The sequence below is a fragment of the Zootoca vivipara genome, chromosome 7, assembly GCF_963506605.1.
Source record: "Zootoca vivipara chromosome 7, rZooViv1.1, whole genome shotgun sequence".
NCBI classification, from domain to species: Eukaryota; Metazoa; Chordata; class Lepidosauria; order Squamata; family Lacertidae; genus Zootoca; species Zootoca vivipara.
Genome location: NC_083282.1, coordinates 75,814,187 through 75,834,228, shown reverse-complemented (window position 1 = coordinate 75,834,228; position 20,042 = coordinate 75,814,187). Strand labels below are relative to the sequence as shown.

The following is a 20,042-nucleotide window of genomic DNA, read 5'->3' as shown; positions in this document are numbered from 1 at the left end:
TCGGGCGGCGCCAGCACAGGAAGTTGCTTCTACGCATGTCCAAACATGCGTAGAAGCGACTTCTGGTGCCGCGCCACTGCTGATCCCGCATTTTTCAGTGGGAGACTTGGCAGCTATGCCTTAGAGCAGTGTTTCCCAACCAGTGTGCCTCCAGATGTTTTGGGACTACAACTCCCATCATCCCTAGCTAGCAAGACCAGTGGTCAGGAATGATGGGAGTTGTAGTCCCAAAACATCTGGAGGCACACTGGTTGGGAAACACTGCCTTAGAGACATGCTGCCTCTGATAGCAGAGGCAGCAAACAGACTTTATAACTAGTTGCAAATGCTAATTTTGAATTTTGAGCGAGGTTTGTTCCTGTGGTTTTTACCTTGAGGAAGAAGAAGAAGAAGAGTTTGGATTTGATATCCCGCTTTATCACTACTCGAAGGAGTCTCAAAGCGGCTAACAATCGCCTTTCCCTTCCTCCCCCACAACAAACACTCTGTGAGGTGAGTGGGGCTGAGAGACTTCAGAGAAGTGTGACTAGCCCAAGGTCACCCAGCAGCTGCATGTGGAGGAGAGGAGATATGAACCCGGTTCACCAGATTACAAGTCTACCGCTCTTAACCACTACACCACACTGGCGGTTGAGGAAACATTCAAACCACACTTGCAGTCTGAAACGGCACAGTCCAGTACCACATACATCACACAAAGCCTGCTGTTTGTGTTGTCTCTTTTACACAAGCCTTATCTGAGAAAACCCCCTGACCAGGTGCTGGGCAGAGGGGAGCCTATCTAAAATAATTGGTACCTTGATCAAGCAGGAGTTCTTGTATCATGTCTGCTGAATAAATTGTTTTCCTTTTCTTTTTTGAGAGATGAAAAACTTTTACAAGAAAAACAGCTCAAAATTGTCCTATTTTGGAGAAGTCGAGCAATACTCTTTTGAAGAACTTGAGTCTCTTGGCCTTGTGATGGGATGTTAATTAAATTTTCACATGTTTGAGGGAAATACCACTGGACTTAGCTATATTAAATATATTCTGAAGAAAAATGAGCAACATCTGCTAGAAAAGCTGGCGTATTAAGCTGCCCTTATAATTTTCAATGTGTTCTGGGTGGACAAGCAGCAACGGGGGCGGTTGGAGGGGGGAGGGAGAAGACAAATTCCACAGTACAGTACCTTCCCATATCTGGATGCAAACGTTCCCGTGAGTAAGGAGTGAAAAATAATTATCGTCTCGTCCAAGTCCCACACAAAAACACGCTGTGGTGAAAGACAGAGGGGTGGGGGAGACAAAAATCATACCATATTAGTTGCAGGAATATATTCATTTGGGATCCAGCCTTCCTCAAGCCAGTGCTCTCCAGATATCTTAGACTACAGCCCTTTATATCATCAACACACATGTTATCTTCACTCATCCAGTTCCATCACCTTAGCCACCTGAACGTTGGTTGCTTCCAGAAACAGCCCCATATATTCTCTCCTTATGACACCTGCCTATCATACAAACCCTTCATAAGATCTCTTCTTTTACATAAAGGTTAGAATCATAGAATCATAGAGTTGGAAGAGACCACAAGGGCCATCCAGTCCAACCCCCTGCCAAGCAGGAAACATCATCAAAGCATTATTGACATATGCCTGTCAAGCCTCTGCTTAAAGACCTCCAAAGAAGGAGACTCCACCACACTCCTTGGCACCAAATTCCACTGTCGAACAGCTCTTACTGTCAGGAAGTTCTTCCTAATGTTAAGGTGGAATCTTCTTTCTTGTAGTTTGAATCCATTGCTCCGTGTCCGCTTCTCTGGAGCAGCAGAAAACAATCTTTCTCCCTCATCTATATGACATCCTTTTATATATTTGAACATGGCTATCATATCACCCCTTAACCTTCTCTTCTCCAGGCTAAACATACCCAGATCCCTAAGCTGTTCCTCATAAGGCATCACTTCCAGGCCTTTGACCATTTTGGTTGCCCTCTTTTGGACACGTTCCAGCTTGTCAGTATCCTTCTTGAACTGTGGTGCCCAGAACTGGACATAGTACTCCAGGTGAGGTCTGACCAGAGCAGAATACAGTGGTACTATTACTTCCCTTGATCTAGATGCTATACTCCTATTGATGCAGCCCAGAATTGCATTGGCTTTTTTAGCTGCTGCATCACACTGTTGACTCATGTCAAGTTTGTGGTCTACCAAGACTCCTAGATCCTTTTCACATCTCAAGCCAGATGTCTCCCATCCTGTATTTGTGCCTTTCATTATTATTTTTTGCCCAAGTGCAGTACTTTACATTTCTCCTTGTTAAAATTCATCTTGTTTGCTTTGGCCCAGTTGTCTAATCTGTTAAGGTCCTTTTGAAGTGTGATCCTGTCCTCTGGGGTATTAGCCAACCCTCCCAATTTGGTGTCGTCTGCAAACTTGCTCAGGATGCCCTCAAGCCCATCCTTGCTCAGGATGCCCTCAAGTTGCGGAACTTGATGTGTGCCAGATCCTTATCTCCTCCATCATTTATGGCCCAAGTTTGAAAAGAGTGTCAGGACCACCCACCTGTCAATCATCTGAGATGGCCACAAAATCAGCTGATTATCTTTGGGACTTCAAATCAGCAGGCTTGAAGTCACCACCCATCCAGGTGGCTTTCTGCAGGGATCAGCTGTGCCATCGAGTTTCCCACAGGAAACCCAACTAAATCCACCAGCACTGACGCCTGCCTTGGGCGCTTCCCAAAGGTTTACCTGGTGGTGGCAGTAGCAAGCAGCCATTTTGATTTCCCACAATGCCTCTGGTGTAGCATCACTAGGGCATTGTGGGAAATTAAAATAGCTGCCGTTTCCTGCTGCCACCAGATAAGCTTACACCAATGTTGAGAGGGAGCCTAACACTTGGCCAAGGGTCCCTTCAAACCTGAAGCCAGACCGGGTATTTTATGAACCTCCCTGGGTTACATCATTTGAAGAAAAACAGAATCAAGAAACCACAATAAGGGCGAAAGGTTACATCTGCATAGTTTTTCCACCAGATGTAAATGTAACAATAATCCGTTTTGAAATATATTCTACTCATAAGTCAAAATAACAGCAAGGATTTTAAAAACTTGGGGAGACAACAAGTGATCTGGTAATTATATTATTTAATTTCAGTAGGGAAAAACTTAGAGTTATAGGTTGGTAAGCCTACGTTTTACTCAGTGTAGTGCCACTGAAACTAATGGAATTGACTAGGCCCATTAATTTCAATAGGTCTACTGCCCTGGATTTAGTCAAATACAAATGAAATAGAGTTGGGGTGAACGAAATTCTCTAGACATCTCACCTCAATTTCGGTGTCAGCTGATGGGGAGGGATCATTGTTTCTTTTCGATCGACCTCGTAGCTTTCCATCCGTTCCTCTGTGCTGCCTGTCTGTATCTGTGTCTTTTACAGGTGTTGTATATTCACCTACAGGTATATATAAAAAAGAATTCTACTCAAAGCCAACTTCCTATTTTATGGTTCCTGAGCTTGTTGAAAAACTACACAACCGTGTCCCACTTATCATCAAAGAATCAGAAATGACAATTGTAAGATCCTTTAGAAAGTCATTTGCTAAAATCTTAGCACAGACATAGGCAAACTCGGTCCTCCAGATAGAATAGAATAGATCTTTATTGTCATTGTCCCCTTGCGGGAACAACAAAATTTCTCGGTTGCTGTATCAACTCAATTAGAACACTCCACATGCATTAAAATACTAATAAGCGCAGTTCAATACAGAACAGTAAACAAATGAAAATGAAAATGAAATGACTTCAAAGTCCAGAATTCCCAGTGGTCAGGGATGATGGGAGTTGTAGTCCCAAAACATCTGGAGGGCTGAGTTTGCCTATGCCTGTTTAGCAAATATTCAGACCAAACCAGGCAGCCACACACCTTGCTAAAGATGCATTTGCTGGTTTGGTTGGTTGTAATGTAGGGGGAACAAGGGCTTGTCTGCTAAATTGAGGGGAACCAATTCCCTCGCCTCTTGCCTTATCTCAGCTGATTCTGTTCAGATCTTGATCATTTGAATACAGCAATGCAAAAGGACAGGGCTGTTAGTAACCCTGAGATTTTTTAGAACACTAAAGGAAAAAAAATTACTCTTTTGTAGTAGTACAACTCACCTAAAATTGTTTTGTTGTTTTTTAAAGAAAACTAATTATTCTACAGAATTAATCCAGCACTATCTATCTATCTATCATCTATCTAGCTACCGGTATCTATCTCACCCTAGGTAAAGGTAAAGGGGCCCCTGACCATTAGGTCCAGTCGTGACCAACTCTGGGGTTGCAGCGCTCATCTCGCATTATTGGCCGAGGGAGCCGGCGTACAGCTTCCAGGTCATGTGGCCAGCATGACAAAGCCGCTTCTGGCGAACCAGAGCAGCACACGGAAACGCCGTTTACCTTCCCGCTGTAGCGGTACCTATTTATCTACTTGCACTTTGACGTGCTTTCGAAAAAAGGTTTAGAAGCATCTTCAGAGCAAAAATTATCAAAAACCTTTTAACATTCCATCACACCTGTTTCATATTTTAACCCAGAAAAGAATGGGTCCCCCCCAACACCTCAATCAATGAAAACTGGGATGTTTTATGTTGAATTACAATTTTTAATTAAAATAGCAAAAAATGAAAATGTAACACAATTTTAACAGCTTGCAACATAGTCTGAAGAAAAGGTTTGCCCAATTTCGAATAATGTTCCACTTAAAATCAATAACGCTTTTATTTTATTTTCCAAACAAAAATGCTTAGAACAGAAGTTTTAATTCAGCCAAACAGCTTAACAGAGTTCTGAAATTTTTGACATAATCAAAGAATTGTTACTTGCCTTGGGTCTTTAAGTGGTGTTTGATGAGACATATTTAAGTTAATGTTGATAAGAGACCCGCATTTTAAAAAAACCTATTTAAATATCCCTGACTTCAATTTTCTTTTCCCTTTATATAGGGCTCTCCAATCCCTCTAGCAATTCAGATGTAGCATTTTAAATAGGAATCTGGTTCATTTTTTCATGGGAAGGATTTTGAAATCTCAGGCTGAAATCAAATCTAATGAGGGGGAAATACTCTAAAGTAATTTTGCAGTAATCTACGTTAGCATTTTGTTTTGTTTTAATTTACTATATTTTTTCTGTTTGAGTAACAACAGATGTGCAGGGTTGTTCTATAAGTAAGCATACCCCACTTTGGGTTGTACATACAGTGATTATGCAGAAATGACGTGGTGCTTTATAAAAATGATATAGCCTGCCAATGAAAATTTCGCTGGGGAAGTGATATACTGACTACATTCCAACAGAACATTTGAAGATGATGACATTTAAGCCCATAATTGATAGTTAAAAACTAAGCACTCCAGTAGATCACGGATCACTTCAAGAAGTATGGAAAGGCATTTATTTAAAAGAAATAAAATAAAATAAACATGGAGCTCATTGTTTACTTAGCCTGTTTATCTGTAGCTTTATTTAAAAGGTCCTCAATCAGTATGAATGCTTGTTAAACTAAGAACTTATAAGTGGTTGCTGAAAAAAAGTTTCGTTTCTAGAAAATAATATGAGAGCAGTGGTATTTGCTGCTATTGTCAGTGGTGATTATGTGACCTCTTCCTACAGACAGCTATTCAATTATAGAATTTCAGGTTCAGTCACTTTGCTTTCGTCTCTGTCTGATCTTGACTTGTTGCATCTAACTACAGCTGCACGGGGACTACTGCTTTCTAGATGGGAAATAATTTCCCTTCTTTCAACATTTCACCAGCCTTTTCTAAATTCAATATCATTATTGTGAGCCCCTAATTAATACAGTATTATATTTGGCTTTATTTTTATTCCCCCCCCCCCCGGAAACTGTGCTGCCCTAATGATTTGATGCCAGTATGCACACTCTTATGGCAAATAACAAAGTTTGCTCTATTGCACTAATATTGAGCTTCATTGAGTTGCACAATGTTTTCAGACATCGACTGAAGTGATGGTTCTTACTTTTCAAGCCCTGACCTAAATCGTCTGAGTTCAGAGTAGATGAAGGACTAACTTATTCCATATGAAGCTGCCTCTCAGTTAAGATCAGCAGCTGAGATCCTTCTCTGGATCCCCTGGCACCTCAAGCCAGGCAAGTGATTACTGGAGAGGAGGTCTTTTTTGGGGTGGCACCCTTGGGATATGAGCCTGACATTAACCATCATGATTGTTGCTTAGGACACAGAACAACATGTTACAGTGGTACCTGGCAAGACGAATTTCATTCGTTCCGCGAGTCAATTCGTTTTTGCAAAAAATTCATCTTGCGAATTGTGGTTTCCCATAGGAATGCATTGAAATTTCTTTTTTTGCCCATAGGAACACATTAATTAAATTTCAATGCATTCCTATGGGAAACCGCGATTTGCAAGACGAATTTTTCACAAAATGAATTCGTCTTGCGAGTCACCATCAGATCGCAAGACGCATTCATCTTGTGAAAAATTCGTCTTGCAGGGTATTCGTCTTGCAAGGTACCACTGTATTATTATCTGTTCTATTTCCAAGAGCTTTTAAGTTACCAGCTAAGTTAAGTGTTTTTAAAGGCTTTATTTTAAACTGCCTATTTATTTTTAATCAATTATTTTAAAATTATGATTATTTGTTTAAAGCTGCACTTACTTAGGAGCAAGCCCCACTGAATTCAACTGCACCGTTAATCCATTATTGTATTGTTTAAGTATATCATAAGAAAGTCTTGTATTATCTTTAACACACAGGGAGTCTAAACATATCTCCCAATACATTTCCATCCACAGAAACTAATGTATAGTTTCTGCTTCAAGGATTGGGGGGTTGCGGGAAAAGAAGCCTCACAACTGAAGCTTAGCTGGAAGCAGGAGCAGACAGCACAGGGGTAGGGGGGTGGTGTGGGGCCACTCTACCAATAGCAGCATCCCTGTTGCTCACCTTGACAGCCCGAGGATGGAACAACAAGGTTGCGGCTGTGTGGGTGCAATGCTGGGCTCCACCAGTGTGCTCAAGCAGCCTTGACTTCACTCCTGCCCCTGCAACCATCCAACAAAGTAGCAACGGCTCTACTTTCAGGAGGGCAGCTCTGGAACACGGCCGCACCCTGCCAAATGCTCCTGCCTAGAAGTTACGCCGTTTGGTTTGGTTTGGGATCCCCACCCCCACCCCGTATTCTTAAGATTCGTAGGATCTGGCTTTGTATATTTAGTACTAAAATAAAGATACTCTGTGCTCACCTTGAGCCATTGCCATTCATATTATACTGGTCCTGAAATATCCTGAAAACAGGATCCTGCACCCTGGCTGAAATTTAAGCCCTGCACATAGTTGTACTTGTAAGATAATTTTAAACAGGAGAGGGATTTCCAATCATTTACAGCAAGTCACCTACCAGAAAGTGATTCGGTGCTCTGACTGTTGTTAATGTTGTGTGAAGACTCTTGGAGCGAGTAGGTCGGTGTTGGGATAGCTGATGGACTGATGCTATTTGCAGACATGTAAGAAGAGTTGTAGGATGAGCTGTAATACTGTGAATACTGGCTTTGGGTGAAGCTGGGATATGAAGAATACTCCTTTGAAAGAAGAGACAGCAACACTAATCATTCTCCAAATGTTTGATAAGCAGCACACCTAATTAAGAGTTATGTACTTTGCAGGCTAAATATAACCAGGCTTACAAATATTTCCCCATTATCATATTCCTCACTTCTGTGCACAACTATGTTTTGCAGAAGTAGCATCACCTTTGAATCTGCTGCATTTGGCAGGAAGCGATGATGGTAACTTGCTTATTTCATGAAATCTAATGCCAGGAATCAAGCAAGTCACTTCATGGGACTGCATGCATGTAATAGCACTTCTTCATTTTTTTTCTAAATAGCTGCACCACAATGTCAACGTGAAAATTTGATAAAAGAAAACTATTGCACATTTAAAAAGCATGCAGTCTTGCCCCCACTTCTTTTTCCTCTTGCATTTACACTGCATTTATACAACAGTGAGTCCCATCTACCTGGTGGTTGTAAAACACTTTTAGGGGATGCACGTTAAAAAATCAACACCTGCTGTATACCTGTGAAATGCAAGGCCAGTACATGACTAAATTATCCAATGGCTCAGATCTATGATCCGGCACTATAGCTATAAAAGCTTTGTGCTTAAGCAAATCCTTAACTGGATTCCCTTCCACGGAATTACTTCCTGCTTTCATCAAACCATGACTTGCTCTTATCCCATCAAGCAATATGCCTTTGAATACTGTCAGGGGACCACCAGGGGTCAGCAGAGAGCCTGGCGAGGTGGTGCAAGGGGTCAGGGATGCAGGGAGCTCAGAGCACCACCTCAGAGTCAGCGGAGAGCCTGGCAAGGTGGTGCAAGGGGTTAGGATGCAAGGAGCTCAGAGCACCACCAGGGAACGTCATGCCAGAGCTCTGCAGAGGGAGAGGTCTCGGACGCTAGAAACCCTGATCAGTGTTTGAGCGGGTCAGGAGGGGAACATAATTGCCCCGTCTCCTCAACAGCGCAGGGGTCAAAAGCGCAGGGAGGAAAGGAGAAGACTTGGGGCTCTCAAAATAATGTGTTGGAGGTGATCCCGCCGAGCGCCACTTCCGGGATCTGAAAGTGACTGAACGGCCATGGAAACGTTAGCTCCGTCTTGTACATATGTGTATAATTAAACTCTGTAAATACACCAAAGTGGAGTCGAGAGTCGCCACTTGTGGAAAGCACAATCAGTGTCCTCACAAATACCACTCACTGGAGGGTGATGTTACACTAAGGTTCTGCTTGGGATTTCTCATGGGCATCTGGTTTGCTATTGTGAGAGCAAAGAGCTGCACTAGATGGTTTTCTCCAGCACAGTTCTTCTTACGTTCTCAAATCAAGACTGCTGTTTTCTGCAACCCTGGTTTGGGGAGTGAGCTCAAGCCACAGCTTGTCACTTCAAACTTCACATATACCAGAAAACTATGGTTTGATGAAACCAGGAACAAATTCATTGAAGTGGAGCATGGGAGTGGAGGGGGAATATGGAGAGCGTGGCTTGTTCTCATAGTGCCAAACCATAGTCAAATGTTATGCGTGAACCAGTTCTATGTATGTACCAGAAGACAACACTGCAAAATGTGGCTCTTTGCAGCATGTATTCATTCATATTGCACACTCAGAGAAATGTGCACATCCTCCTTTAATGTGTACCTGCTAATCGTGTACTGGGCAAAGAAGCCCTGAATGAATAACCTTTCCATGAAATTCATTAGGCTGTGCCATAGCTCACATGCAACAAGCTCAGCTATATTATATTCTCTAACTGACAGGTCCAGCAGTCCTACAGAACAGCAACAAGCAGCTGAAGGCTAGAAAGTTTAGCTCAGCAGCAATTTCACGTGACTCTGTTGTGATGCCACAATCTCATAGTGAAACCATGGTTTAGCTTGCTGAGCTTAGCTCTATTCCCAAGCAGCATGCAAGAAGGAAATAGCATAAAAACCAGTTTCTCACTTGCATGCAGAGGTTGCAGAGGCAGGCAAGCTTAAACTTAACCATGGTCGTCAAACCAATCCATGATTTCGCGTTCTGGTTTGCTGCAACCTTCTAACATAGGGGCAGCCAACATCATGCATTTCAGATGTCGGACTGCAACTTCCATCAGCCCCGGCCAGCATGATAAATGATCAGGTATGATGGAAATTGTAGTCCAACATCTGGAGGCACCAAATTGGCTATGCCTACTGGAACCATCTAAAAGTAACCTTATCACTGGCGTGGGGCCTGTCGCCCCAACAGCCCTGAAACAGGAAGTTCTTTCAAAGCTTATGGGAAACTGAATTTAGGATGTAATTCTTTAAAATACTTGCAAGTCCCATGGTCTCAGTGACTTCAGTTTAACTTCACATGCTTATATTTCAGCTTTTGCACAAACAAAAGAAGCAGAGTGACTTCATACTTGGTCTACACCAATCTTTATGAGCAAGCATTCTCATACAGTGTTTCTGCCTGTAATGTTATCCACATCATATATTTATACACATGCTTTATATTTAAAGGTGCTAACTTATGCAAAGCATGAAGTTCATCAACAGGTGTACGTCCAAATTAGGAAGAGCGCAAAGAGGCTCCGATGGCTTCATATTCGCAAGCGTCTCTGAGTGATGCTTTAGAATGTTGATTCACATCTGTTACTGAAAGCTAAGAAAGAAGCCAGCACTCTCTGCAGGATGATGGAAACTGCTAAAAAATTTTTTAAAAAAGATGTTCATGTGAAACTGTGGTGTCCCCATTGTGACATGTTTTCAGCGTCGCACTCAAAGTGCTGAGATTGGGCCGGGACTGGTTGGAGGAAGAAGGGGGGAGGGGGGGAGGTTGATGTCAAAAGTATTTGGTTTCCAAGTCCCTTACCAAGCCCTTGAGATCTGTGAGCGTCCATAGAGACGTACGCTTTTTGTCCCTTAAGAATGAGACGTTCTGTATGATCATCAGAGATAGGTATCAAGGTATTAAGGCCATGCGGCTGAAATATGATGAACCTCCTTTTCAGGACATTTTTTTTTTTAAAAAAAAGTTTAAAGTTGTACCTGGTGTACTGTGCTGAACCCTGCAGAACCCGTCAGGCCATTGGGCGCCTGGTAAATCCCTGAGGTGCCTAAGAGAACAGAAGAAGAAACAAGGTAGGTAATAGAATTCCATTAAGCCCAATACAAATGGCCAAATTATCCTCAGAGGGTGTGCCCTTGCCCTGCCCTTGCTTGATCTTCAACCTGTCAACTGGTAAGGAAGATTTTAGGAGCTTAAGGAATTCGGAACATAAGATGACACTGCTGGATCAGGCCAAAGTCCCACCTAGTCCAGCATCCAGTTCCCGTGGTGGCCAACAGAGGAATCTGCTTTGTACCGGGTCAGAAGTACTTGCCCACCCTAGGTCAGGATTCCTGCAAGACTATGCTAAGATTCTGAAACCTCACCTTTTTAGGTACTTGCCTTATGAAAACATCCTGTTACTCTGCATTTCTCAAGCTCCAATAAAAATAATAAAAATAATTCCTTCTTATAGCACTACTGCATCTTTCTGAGGAATGTCTTATTTTAGGAAGGGGTATCTAAAAAACAACTAAACTTCCATTTTGCAGGCAGAGTGTCAGGCACAAGAGAAACAACCTTTTCCGTGGTAGCCCCATGCTTTTGGAACTCTTAACTGGTTGAAATCCCGAAGTGCACCACATTCCAATATACAGTGGTACCTCGACTTACGAACGACTCGACAACTGAATTTTTCGACTTACGAGTGGGGCAAATGGCTGCACACTTACGAGTTTCTCGACATCCGAACGGAAACCGCAATGGTTTTAGATAGGGTTTTTTCGACTTATGAATTTTTAGATAGGGTTGCTTTGACTTACGAATTTTTCCATTTCCAATGCATTCCTATGGGAAACCGCGTTTCCAATGGCGCTTTTCGAGTTACAAATTTTTCAACCTATGAAGGTGCCTTGGGAATGGATTAAATTCGTAAGTCAAGGCACCACTGTATTTGGAAAGCTGGTTTCAAGTGGCTTTTAGACAGGCAATGTTATTCTTTTACAGCTGAACTGATGAACTAAGGTCGTATCCATGCCACACATTTGATGTATCCCTTGCAAAATGGCCCTGCATTGAACAGAAATTAGCTTCCCTTGTCTGTTGTTGTCCTCTACTACTACCACCACCTCCCCAAAACCCCCAAGTAACTTTCTATTTAAGAAGAACTTGATGAACCAACTGCTTGACACAGTTTCTCATTGTAGGAACTGCCAGCATCTTTAGCCGTAAAGCAGAGACACGGTACAAGGAACCAGTGGAGTGGTGTTTTAGCCAAGGCACAGGAACAAATGCCTCTCAGTGTCTCCATGCTGCGTCCTCTCTCCGAATATCCGCTTGTTTGTTTTTATTTTAAGACCCTAGATTAGGCAGGGGAATGGACAGCTGAACAAACTGCAGCTCGCCAAGTGCAGTCAGTCACAAAAGCACATGCAGGGAGAAATAAATCTCATGCCAAAAAAAGAAAGAAAGAAAACCACCCCACTCTAGGAGGAGAATCTGCTTCCAGAACTAATTTGCCATCACATTTGGCCTTTAAAAAACATTTTGCAGAAGGGGAGGGGGGGAATTAAAAGCACAGGAAAGGTCAAGAGCTAATGATCTCTCAATGATGTGGAGCTTGCCTTAAGGGTGCCAGCCTGAGACACTGCTTCATTTGGGTATTCTCCACCCAGCCCTGCCCTGGGCTCAGCTTGGGAGCATTCATGCCAAGGGGATAAATCATAGAAGCAGCTATGTGTCAACAGCTTTGCATTTCCCAGCCAAAAAAAGAAAATTCTCTCTAGACTCAGCACTTAAAATTCACGCATGTTCAGAGACCAGGATTGGATGAATAGAAGGCAAAGCAACAAAAGTGAGTTGTTTGTTTGCCCCCACCAGAGAAACTCTGGGCAAAAGCCCTTGCTGAAGTGGAAGAGGAAGGAAGTTTTCAAAATGTAAGAGGTGTAAAATTCTGTAACACTCACCTTCAAACCACTGGAGGATCAAAGAGATCACTTAGCACAGACAGAACTAGATATATTTATGAAGGGCTGATGACTTGGGGGGGGGGAGCCTCAATTATGGCCTGTTAGTATCAGCATGCATCCTCTTCCTAGACTATGGTACTGTATTCTGAATTATTTCTCCATGTCTGCTCAGTATCAGAGACTGCTTTGACTAGAAATAGGTTGTTGGGCAAATAACGTTCCTCGATAATTTTCAATGGAGAGTTTTGCTGACATTCAATGGCTTACTGATGCACTTAAGTGATACATAATGCACTCATTTTATATATTTAGATGTGTTTGCCACTATATCATAAAAAACAAAGCTATTTACAGCAACATCTTTATAAAAACAAAAACCATGAAAAATAAAACAAAATCAGAGACTTTCAACTAACTATTAAGGAAAGGTGTTTTCTTAATTGCCTGTGTTTGGCGGAACAGAAAATTGTCCAGCAGACTCTAGAAGGTTAGAACGTAAGGTGCCTGCTGAATCTCTATCAGCAGAGCATTCCACTTATTTGCCACAACAAAGGTAAAAAACTTTACTCGCAGTTAGCTGTTAGAGGGGGGACAGGTAAATTTCCTTCCCTAGCTTGATCACTTAGTGCCCAATAAGAGTCCAGCGCAAAGTACACATGCCAATCAGTACCAGAAAGGCAGGTGGGAAGCAGCAGGGACTGGTGCTGATGAAAAGTTCTTTCTAAAACCACTCAGGTGTTATTGCTGCCTTGCTTGTCCACCAGGGCAGGTGGGGCGCTGCCCCACCAACTTCAGACTGGCCTTAGTCACCCCCACCTGTCAACTCCCTCTCCTTTAGTCTCAGTGTTGTGCCATTACAGATCCCAGGGCAGAAGAAGAAGAGGAGTTTGGATTTGATATCCCGCTTTATCACTCCCCGAAGGAGTCTCAAAGCGGCTAACATTCTCCTTTTCCTTCCTCCCCCACAGCAAACACTCTGTGAGGTGGGTGGGGCTGAGAGACTTCAAAGAGGTGTGACTAGCCCAAGGTCACCCAGCAGCTGCATGTGGAGGAGCAGAGACACGAACCCGGTTCACCAGATTACGAGTCTACCACTCTTAACCACTTCACCACACTGGCAGATTGCAATAAACAGAACAAAGAATAGTACTCATCAAACAGAATAAACAAGAACAGGTAAAATAACACAATTAAAACTGCAGAGTGAAACATACACCCCGGCAGACTAAATTAACATCTCACAAACGCCGGAGCAAATAAATGTGTTTTAAGTTGATGCCAAACTGAAAAATGAAGGGGCTATGGAACTCCTTGCTATAAAGCAAGCCACTGTGTCAAAGAATTTAGCAAAATAAAAAAATTCCTTCAGTAGCACCTTAAAGACCAACTAAGTTTATATTTTGGTATGAGCTTTCGTGTGCATGCACACTTCTTCAGATACACTAGTGTATCTGAAGGAATTTTCAGTGCTACTGAAGGAATTTTTTTATTTTGCTTCGACTCAGACCAACACGGCTACCTACCTGTAAAAAGAATTTAGCAATTTCTGAAGATGAATTAGATACTAGTTGAAAACTATGTAAAACTGCCACCATCTGCCACCATTTTGTGACTGGTTCTGTCCATGCAACACCATTTCGTGGCAGGTGGGGCTGGTAATTTTCGAGGCATCTCAGGCTATGGAACCCCTATTCTACACTGGTTGGCAGTGGCTCTCCAGTCTTTCCCAGCCCTGCCTGGAAGTGCCAAGGATTGAACCCGAGACCTTTTCCACGCAGGAAATGGGCTTTTCCACTGAGCTATGACTGCCCTCCACCCGCCATTCAGCTATTGTGACTGTGGGTCTGTGTCATCCACCTATCGTTCGATCGCATGCGCACTCCTTTAAAATCAGAAGCACAAGTCAAGATCTTTTTCCTTTTGGGTCTTCTCCACATGGAGCATAGTTCACATCTGTGTTCAATCAAACCAGCTGCTAAAATGTCACAATGCTCTCATTCACAGGTAACACAGAGAACATTTAGCTGGTAATAAAACAACCTAGGTATTAGAGGGGAACAGCCCTTCAGATATACAGCACTGGAAAGTACTTGGTAGGAAAACTCTAAATTGACCCCGTGCCATAGGCTTTCCTAATGATGGATTGTGAAATGAGAACATCTGAGCACATAAGGGCAACACTCAAACTGAAGCCATTAGGAAACCCATGAGTAAAATAGCCTGCATCCTTTCATGACAATCCGATTCCATTTGCCATTCCTTTAATGTTTCTTTAATAAATGTGTGCCACGCTTTAACACAATTGCATCTGTGCCTGAGCCAGGCGATGCGGCGTGTCTCAACCTTGGTGGGCCACATGTCTGGAGGGCCTTTAACTTTTGTAAGCTTGTGATGCGCAGTATTTTTTTTAAAAAAAGAAAGGGTTCCCACTGCACTGCACATAATTAACAAGACTTAATGGTGATATCTATATAATATACCTGAAATGTTCTCCAAGCATTTAATAGGACCAGTTAATGCACATCTCTACAGTCTTTTGCAAGGGACCCAGGTGGCACTGTGGTTAAACCACTGAGCCTAGGGCTTGCTGATCAGAAGGTCGGCGGTTCGAATCCCTGTGACGGGGTGAGCTCCTGTTGCTCGGTCCCAGCTCCTGCCAACCTAGCAGTTCGAAAGCACGTCAAAATGCAAGTAGATAAATAGGAACCGCTACAGCGGGAAGGTAAACGGCGCTTCCGTGTGGTGCTCTGGTTTGCCAGAAGCGGCTTTGTCATGCTGGCCACATGATCTGGAAGCTATACGCCGGCTCCCTCGGCCAATAATGCGAGATGAGCGCGCAACCCCAGAGTCGGTCACGACTGGACCTAATGGTCAGGGGTCCCTTTACCTTTACCTATATAATATACCTGAAATGTTGTCCACGCATTTACTAGGACCAGTTAATGCACATCTCTACAGTCTTTTGCACAACTAATTTAATCAAGACACTTATTGCCATCATAAATACAAGCAATTTCACAATTATTGAAGATAATTCATGGTTTGTAAAGCCCCAGGTTGAATGTACTTGAATCAGCCTCTTTAGTGAGTTCTACTTGAATCAGCAGGAAATAATTTTAAAAACCAAAGGCCAACCAAAGGGTTAACCTTTTTTATCTTACCTATTAAATCCAGCCTCTTTAGTGAGATGATAGGAGCTGTAGTCCAATAACATTAGGGGCAGCCACAGATTCCCTTCCCAGTCCTTTTTAAGCATATATTGATAGGTAAAAGGACTAGATGTTTGTTTTAAGACTACCACAGATTATAAAATCCCATTCCTCACTGTCCACTTTAGCAAATAACATTGATCCCTCTGCTCCACCCCAACATCGCAGCTGAGATACACGAATCCTGAGGACAAGATTTCCATTTCTGCCCAATGAAATCCCATTGGAAGGGAATTTCCAGGGCAACAAAAGCCATAATCAATAAAAACCACTGGCAGCATTGCTCATTTTCACAAGTGTCTGTCATTGCCAGTGCCCCATGTGGAGGCAGTAAAATCACTTCATGAAAAAGCAGCTATGCCAAATGTAGGTAGAAAGTCGGGTCTTGGAAAGTAAGTGTACACTGAGGCAAGTTTAAGATTTTTTAATATGTTTCAGTATTTAGGGTATGTTATAACCTAAGTACTTATATAAGGGTGCCAGTAAAATTTGGGCAACTACCAGTAATTTAAACTTTTTTTCTCCCAAACTGGCAACTCTGGTGGCTACGTAGGCAAAGTGTTAAATTCGCAATCCACAGAAGGTTGTTCCAAAGTCAATGCTTTTCTTTCCAGTACCAGTGTATATTGGAACAAGCAAGGACTGCAAAAATGTGTAGCTTTTCATGACCAAATCTGAAACAATATCAGATCGTTCTTCACAGCGACCACTATTTTAGAACACTTGGTGACAGCTTTTTAAGATATTTGCACAATGTGTGGGTTTTTAGCTCTGCTGGGCTTGCATGGAGAGGCACTGAGGTACTGGTTGGAGTACTAGAATTAGGACTGGGGGTGTTGTTGTTTAGTCATTTAGTCGTGTCCTACTCTTCGTGACCCCATGGACCAGAGCAAGCCAGGCACTCCTGTCTTGCACTGCCTCCCGCAGTTTGGTCAAACTCATGTTCGTAGTTTCGAGAACACTGTCCACCCATCTTGTCCTCTGTCGTCCCCTTCTCCTAGTGCCCTCAATCTTTCCCAACATCAGGGTCTTTTCCAGGGAGTCTTCTCTTCTCATGAGGTGGCCAAAGTATTGGAGCCTCAGCTTCACGATCTGTCCTTCCAGTGAGCACTCAGGGCTGATTTCCTTCAGAATGGATAGGTTTGATCTTCTTGCAGTCCATGGGACTCTCAAGAGTCTCCTCCAGCACCATAATTCGAAAGCATCAATTCTTCAGCGATCAGCCTTCTTTATGGTCCAGCTCTCACTGGGGATACCCAAGTTCAAACTCCCTCTCAGCCATTAAGCTTCCCGGGTGACCTTTAGCCAGTCCCTGTCTAAGCCTAGGTTAGCTCACAGGCTTGATGTGAGGGTTAAAATATGGGGTTTAGGTGTGGGGGGACTGCGCACACTGCTCTGAATTCCTTGGAGGAAAGGCATGATACAAATTGCGCCTGTTGAGTGGAAGGACAAAATGGCACCTATTTCCCCATTCAGCATGCAAAATAATAGACGTTGACTATGACTTCAACAGCTTCCTTCGCTGTTCTAGCGCTTCCTTAGAGGACACAGAACTGGCTGTGTGGCTCTCAAAGCTCTGTCCTGCCACATCTCGGCCACATCTGTACCTTACATTTAAAGCACTATTATACCATATTAAAAGCCATGACTTTCCCCCAAAGCATCCTGGGGACGGTAGTTTGCTAGGAATGCTGAGCGTTGTTAGGAGACCCCTATTTCCCACGCAGAGCTACACTTTCCCAAAGTGTTTGAGTGATCGGTCTCTCTTCCCAGGGGACTTTCCAGGTACCCACACTGCCTCCCACCTGAGGCAACCATGTTGCTCTGCCTAATCGCTGGCCCTGAACCTCATATCCCCAGAGAAATGAAAATCAACTACTGGTACTTTCACTAAGCACTGAACAGCAGTGACCGGCCACTTCTGTTACGCTCTGTCACCAGGACCAATTTGCCTTGGTACCTATTTCCTGGGAAATCTCAAGCCACTGCAGTAACCTCTGTTATGGCTTTAGAACAGTTATTTTTTGTATTAATTATTTTCTACATTTACATCCCACCTTTCTTCTATCAAGGTGGCATATAAGTGGTTCCCAGAAGGTCTCTCCTTCGGGCACCCACTTTATTTTATAGTGTGCAAATTTATACCCATTAACTACACGGGGACCCAAAGGTAAAAGGGTCAGTAAGAAAACCAACTAAATACATGTTATTACATTTTACATATTGTTGCACGTCATGCCCCAGCTTTCTCACATGATGGAACTCTGCAGCCTACATCTGGCTACAGTATTTTACTTCAGCCTAGATGCTGTTTCAAGGTCACGCCTTGGGATTTTTGCTCAGTTACTCCCCTACAGAAGTCAGGCCTTACCTGTTTATTTAGATTCATCTTAGGGCTGGCATGTACATGCATTTACATAACTTTTATATGAAATAGTTTCGGATTTTTTTTGCCTACAGACCATAAACATAAAACACAGTACAGAGTTATTTAAACAAATGCAGCTGAGAAAAACAAAACAAAATATACATGCACATAAATTGTGCCTTTAAAATAAAGCCAAGAATAATCGGAAACAGTACGTACATACATACATACGTACACACACGCACGCACGCACGCACACACACACACAGAATTCATCTTCCCTTTAATAATTGTAGTCTAGTTTTGATGTTTACAGCAAGGAATTTAACTATATTTTCTGTAGTCTAAGGGTTGGGGCCTACCATTCACTACTGAAACAAATAAGTCAACTTCGCTCCCATATACATAACTTGATTTTTCATCACTCACAGCTCAGCATGTGAATGAACTACAAAGAAAAGCATTGGTGTTTGAGTTGTAACAGGTGTTAGGAACATTCGTCTGATGGCTTGTTTATGCATCCAACTAATCACTTGATGGTTCAGAGGTTATGAATGTACTGCAAGGGAGAGATTGCCTTAAGTCTTCCTGATTTCAATGCTAGAACTTCTATCCCACATTCTACTGTTCTGTTTACACTGCATTACCTGTTGCATTCTGGAACTGTTTATATATATATATATATCAACATACCATCATGTTGTGCTAAATTTCAAATGACGAGAAAGAACTGTATGACAGAATTTCAGCTCCAAATTTCATCTGTTATGTACTGAGCTGAATCCTAGAACAATACGATTCAGAATCAGCAGTCTGATTGGTCTGCAGGAGCTACCCAATCCAACTCCAGGTGGGAGTGAATCCGGAACCTGATTGGCCTGCAGGAGCAGTGTCAGGGGTATGGGCAGGAGTCAGGCTCTGGGCCTGTAGTGCTTTGCAGGACTGGGGCATGCCTCAGCTTGTGCTGGAGAAGCAAGGCGTGGCCACAGCAATGCTATCCCTGCCTGGTTGCATCTGGCCTCTTGCTCCGTGGACCCTTGCCTTGCCGACGTCTTGATCCTTGCTCCATGGACCCTTGCCTTGCCGACGTCTTGATCCTTGCTCCATGGACCCTTGCCTTGCCGACGTCTTGATCTTTGCTCCGTGGACCCTTGCCTTGCCGACGTCTTGATCCTTGCTCCGTGGACCCTTGCCTTGCCAACGCCTTGATCCTCGACCCTTGTACCTTCGCCTTGCTTCTTGTTCCTTGAACCTTCGCCTTGCTTCTTGTTCCTTGAGCCTTCGCCTTGCTTCTTGTTCCTTGAGCCTTCGCCTTGCTTCTTGTTCCTTGAGCCTTCGCCTTGCTTCTTGTTCCTTGAACCTTCACCTTGCTTCTTGTTCCTTGAGCCTTCGCCTTGCTCCTTGCTCCTTGGACCTTCGCCTTGTCAACGCCTTGCTCCTTGACTCCCAGACCTTCGTCTTCGCCTCTGCCTTGCTCCCTGACCCTGTGACTGCCTGCTGCTGGACCCTCAGCCCTGCACCTGTTCCTGCTTCTACACCACCATCTTGCCTCTGGTCCTGACGCCCGTTGACCGGACCGTGACAAGCAGCTTCATCATCCTATGATATCACGATGCTAAAAACGCCTGTAAACAGATTTGTTCCAGATGCAAATGAACATGCAAATGAGAGCCAAGCTTCCAATAGTTTTCCAGAACTGGCATTCCAACCATGTGACAGATTCATATCAAATGTGGAAATTATTGTATAAGCAGAATAAAGTCCTGTCTGAATGCAGCCTGAGTCAGACCTAGAACAATTTTGTCTACTTCAACTGGCTGAGGATCTCAAGCAAATAAGTTTCCCAGCCTGCCACCTGAGATCCTTGCAAGAAGGGAAGCCATGGACTGAACTTCATGGACTTCTCTCCAAGCCA

General features: G+C 43.3%; 1 protein-coding gene across 3 annotated transcripts in view; it reads right to left on the bottom strand.

Moving 5' to 3' along the window:
• EYA2 (EYA transcriptional coactivator and phosphatase 2) overlaps positions 1-20,042 on the bottom strand; it is a 132,389-nt gene that overhangs the window by 39,237 nt on the left and 73,110 nt on the right. For all 3 annotated transcript variants that reach the window (XM_060277284.1, XM_035122411.2, XM_035122412.2), the window contains exons 6-9: positions 10,583-10,650; positions 7,402-7,582; positions 3,308-3,432; positions 1,170-1,253 (exon numbers count right to left, since the gene is read on the bottom strand). In XM_060277284.1, the coding sequence (XP_060133267.1) occupies positions 1,170-1,253; positions 3,308-3,432; positions 7,402-7,582; positions 10,583-10,650 (458 nt within the window). The remainder of the gene's footprint in view (positions 1-1,169; positions 1,254-3,307; positions 3,433-7,401; positions 7,583-10,582; positions 10,651-20,042) is intronic.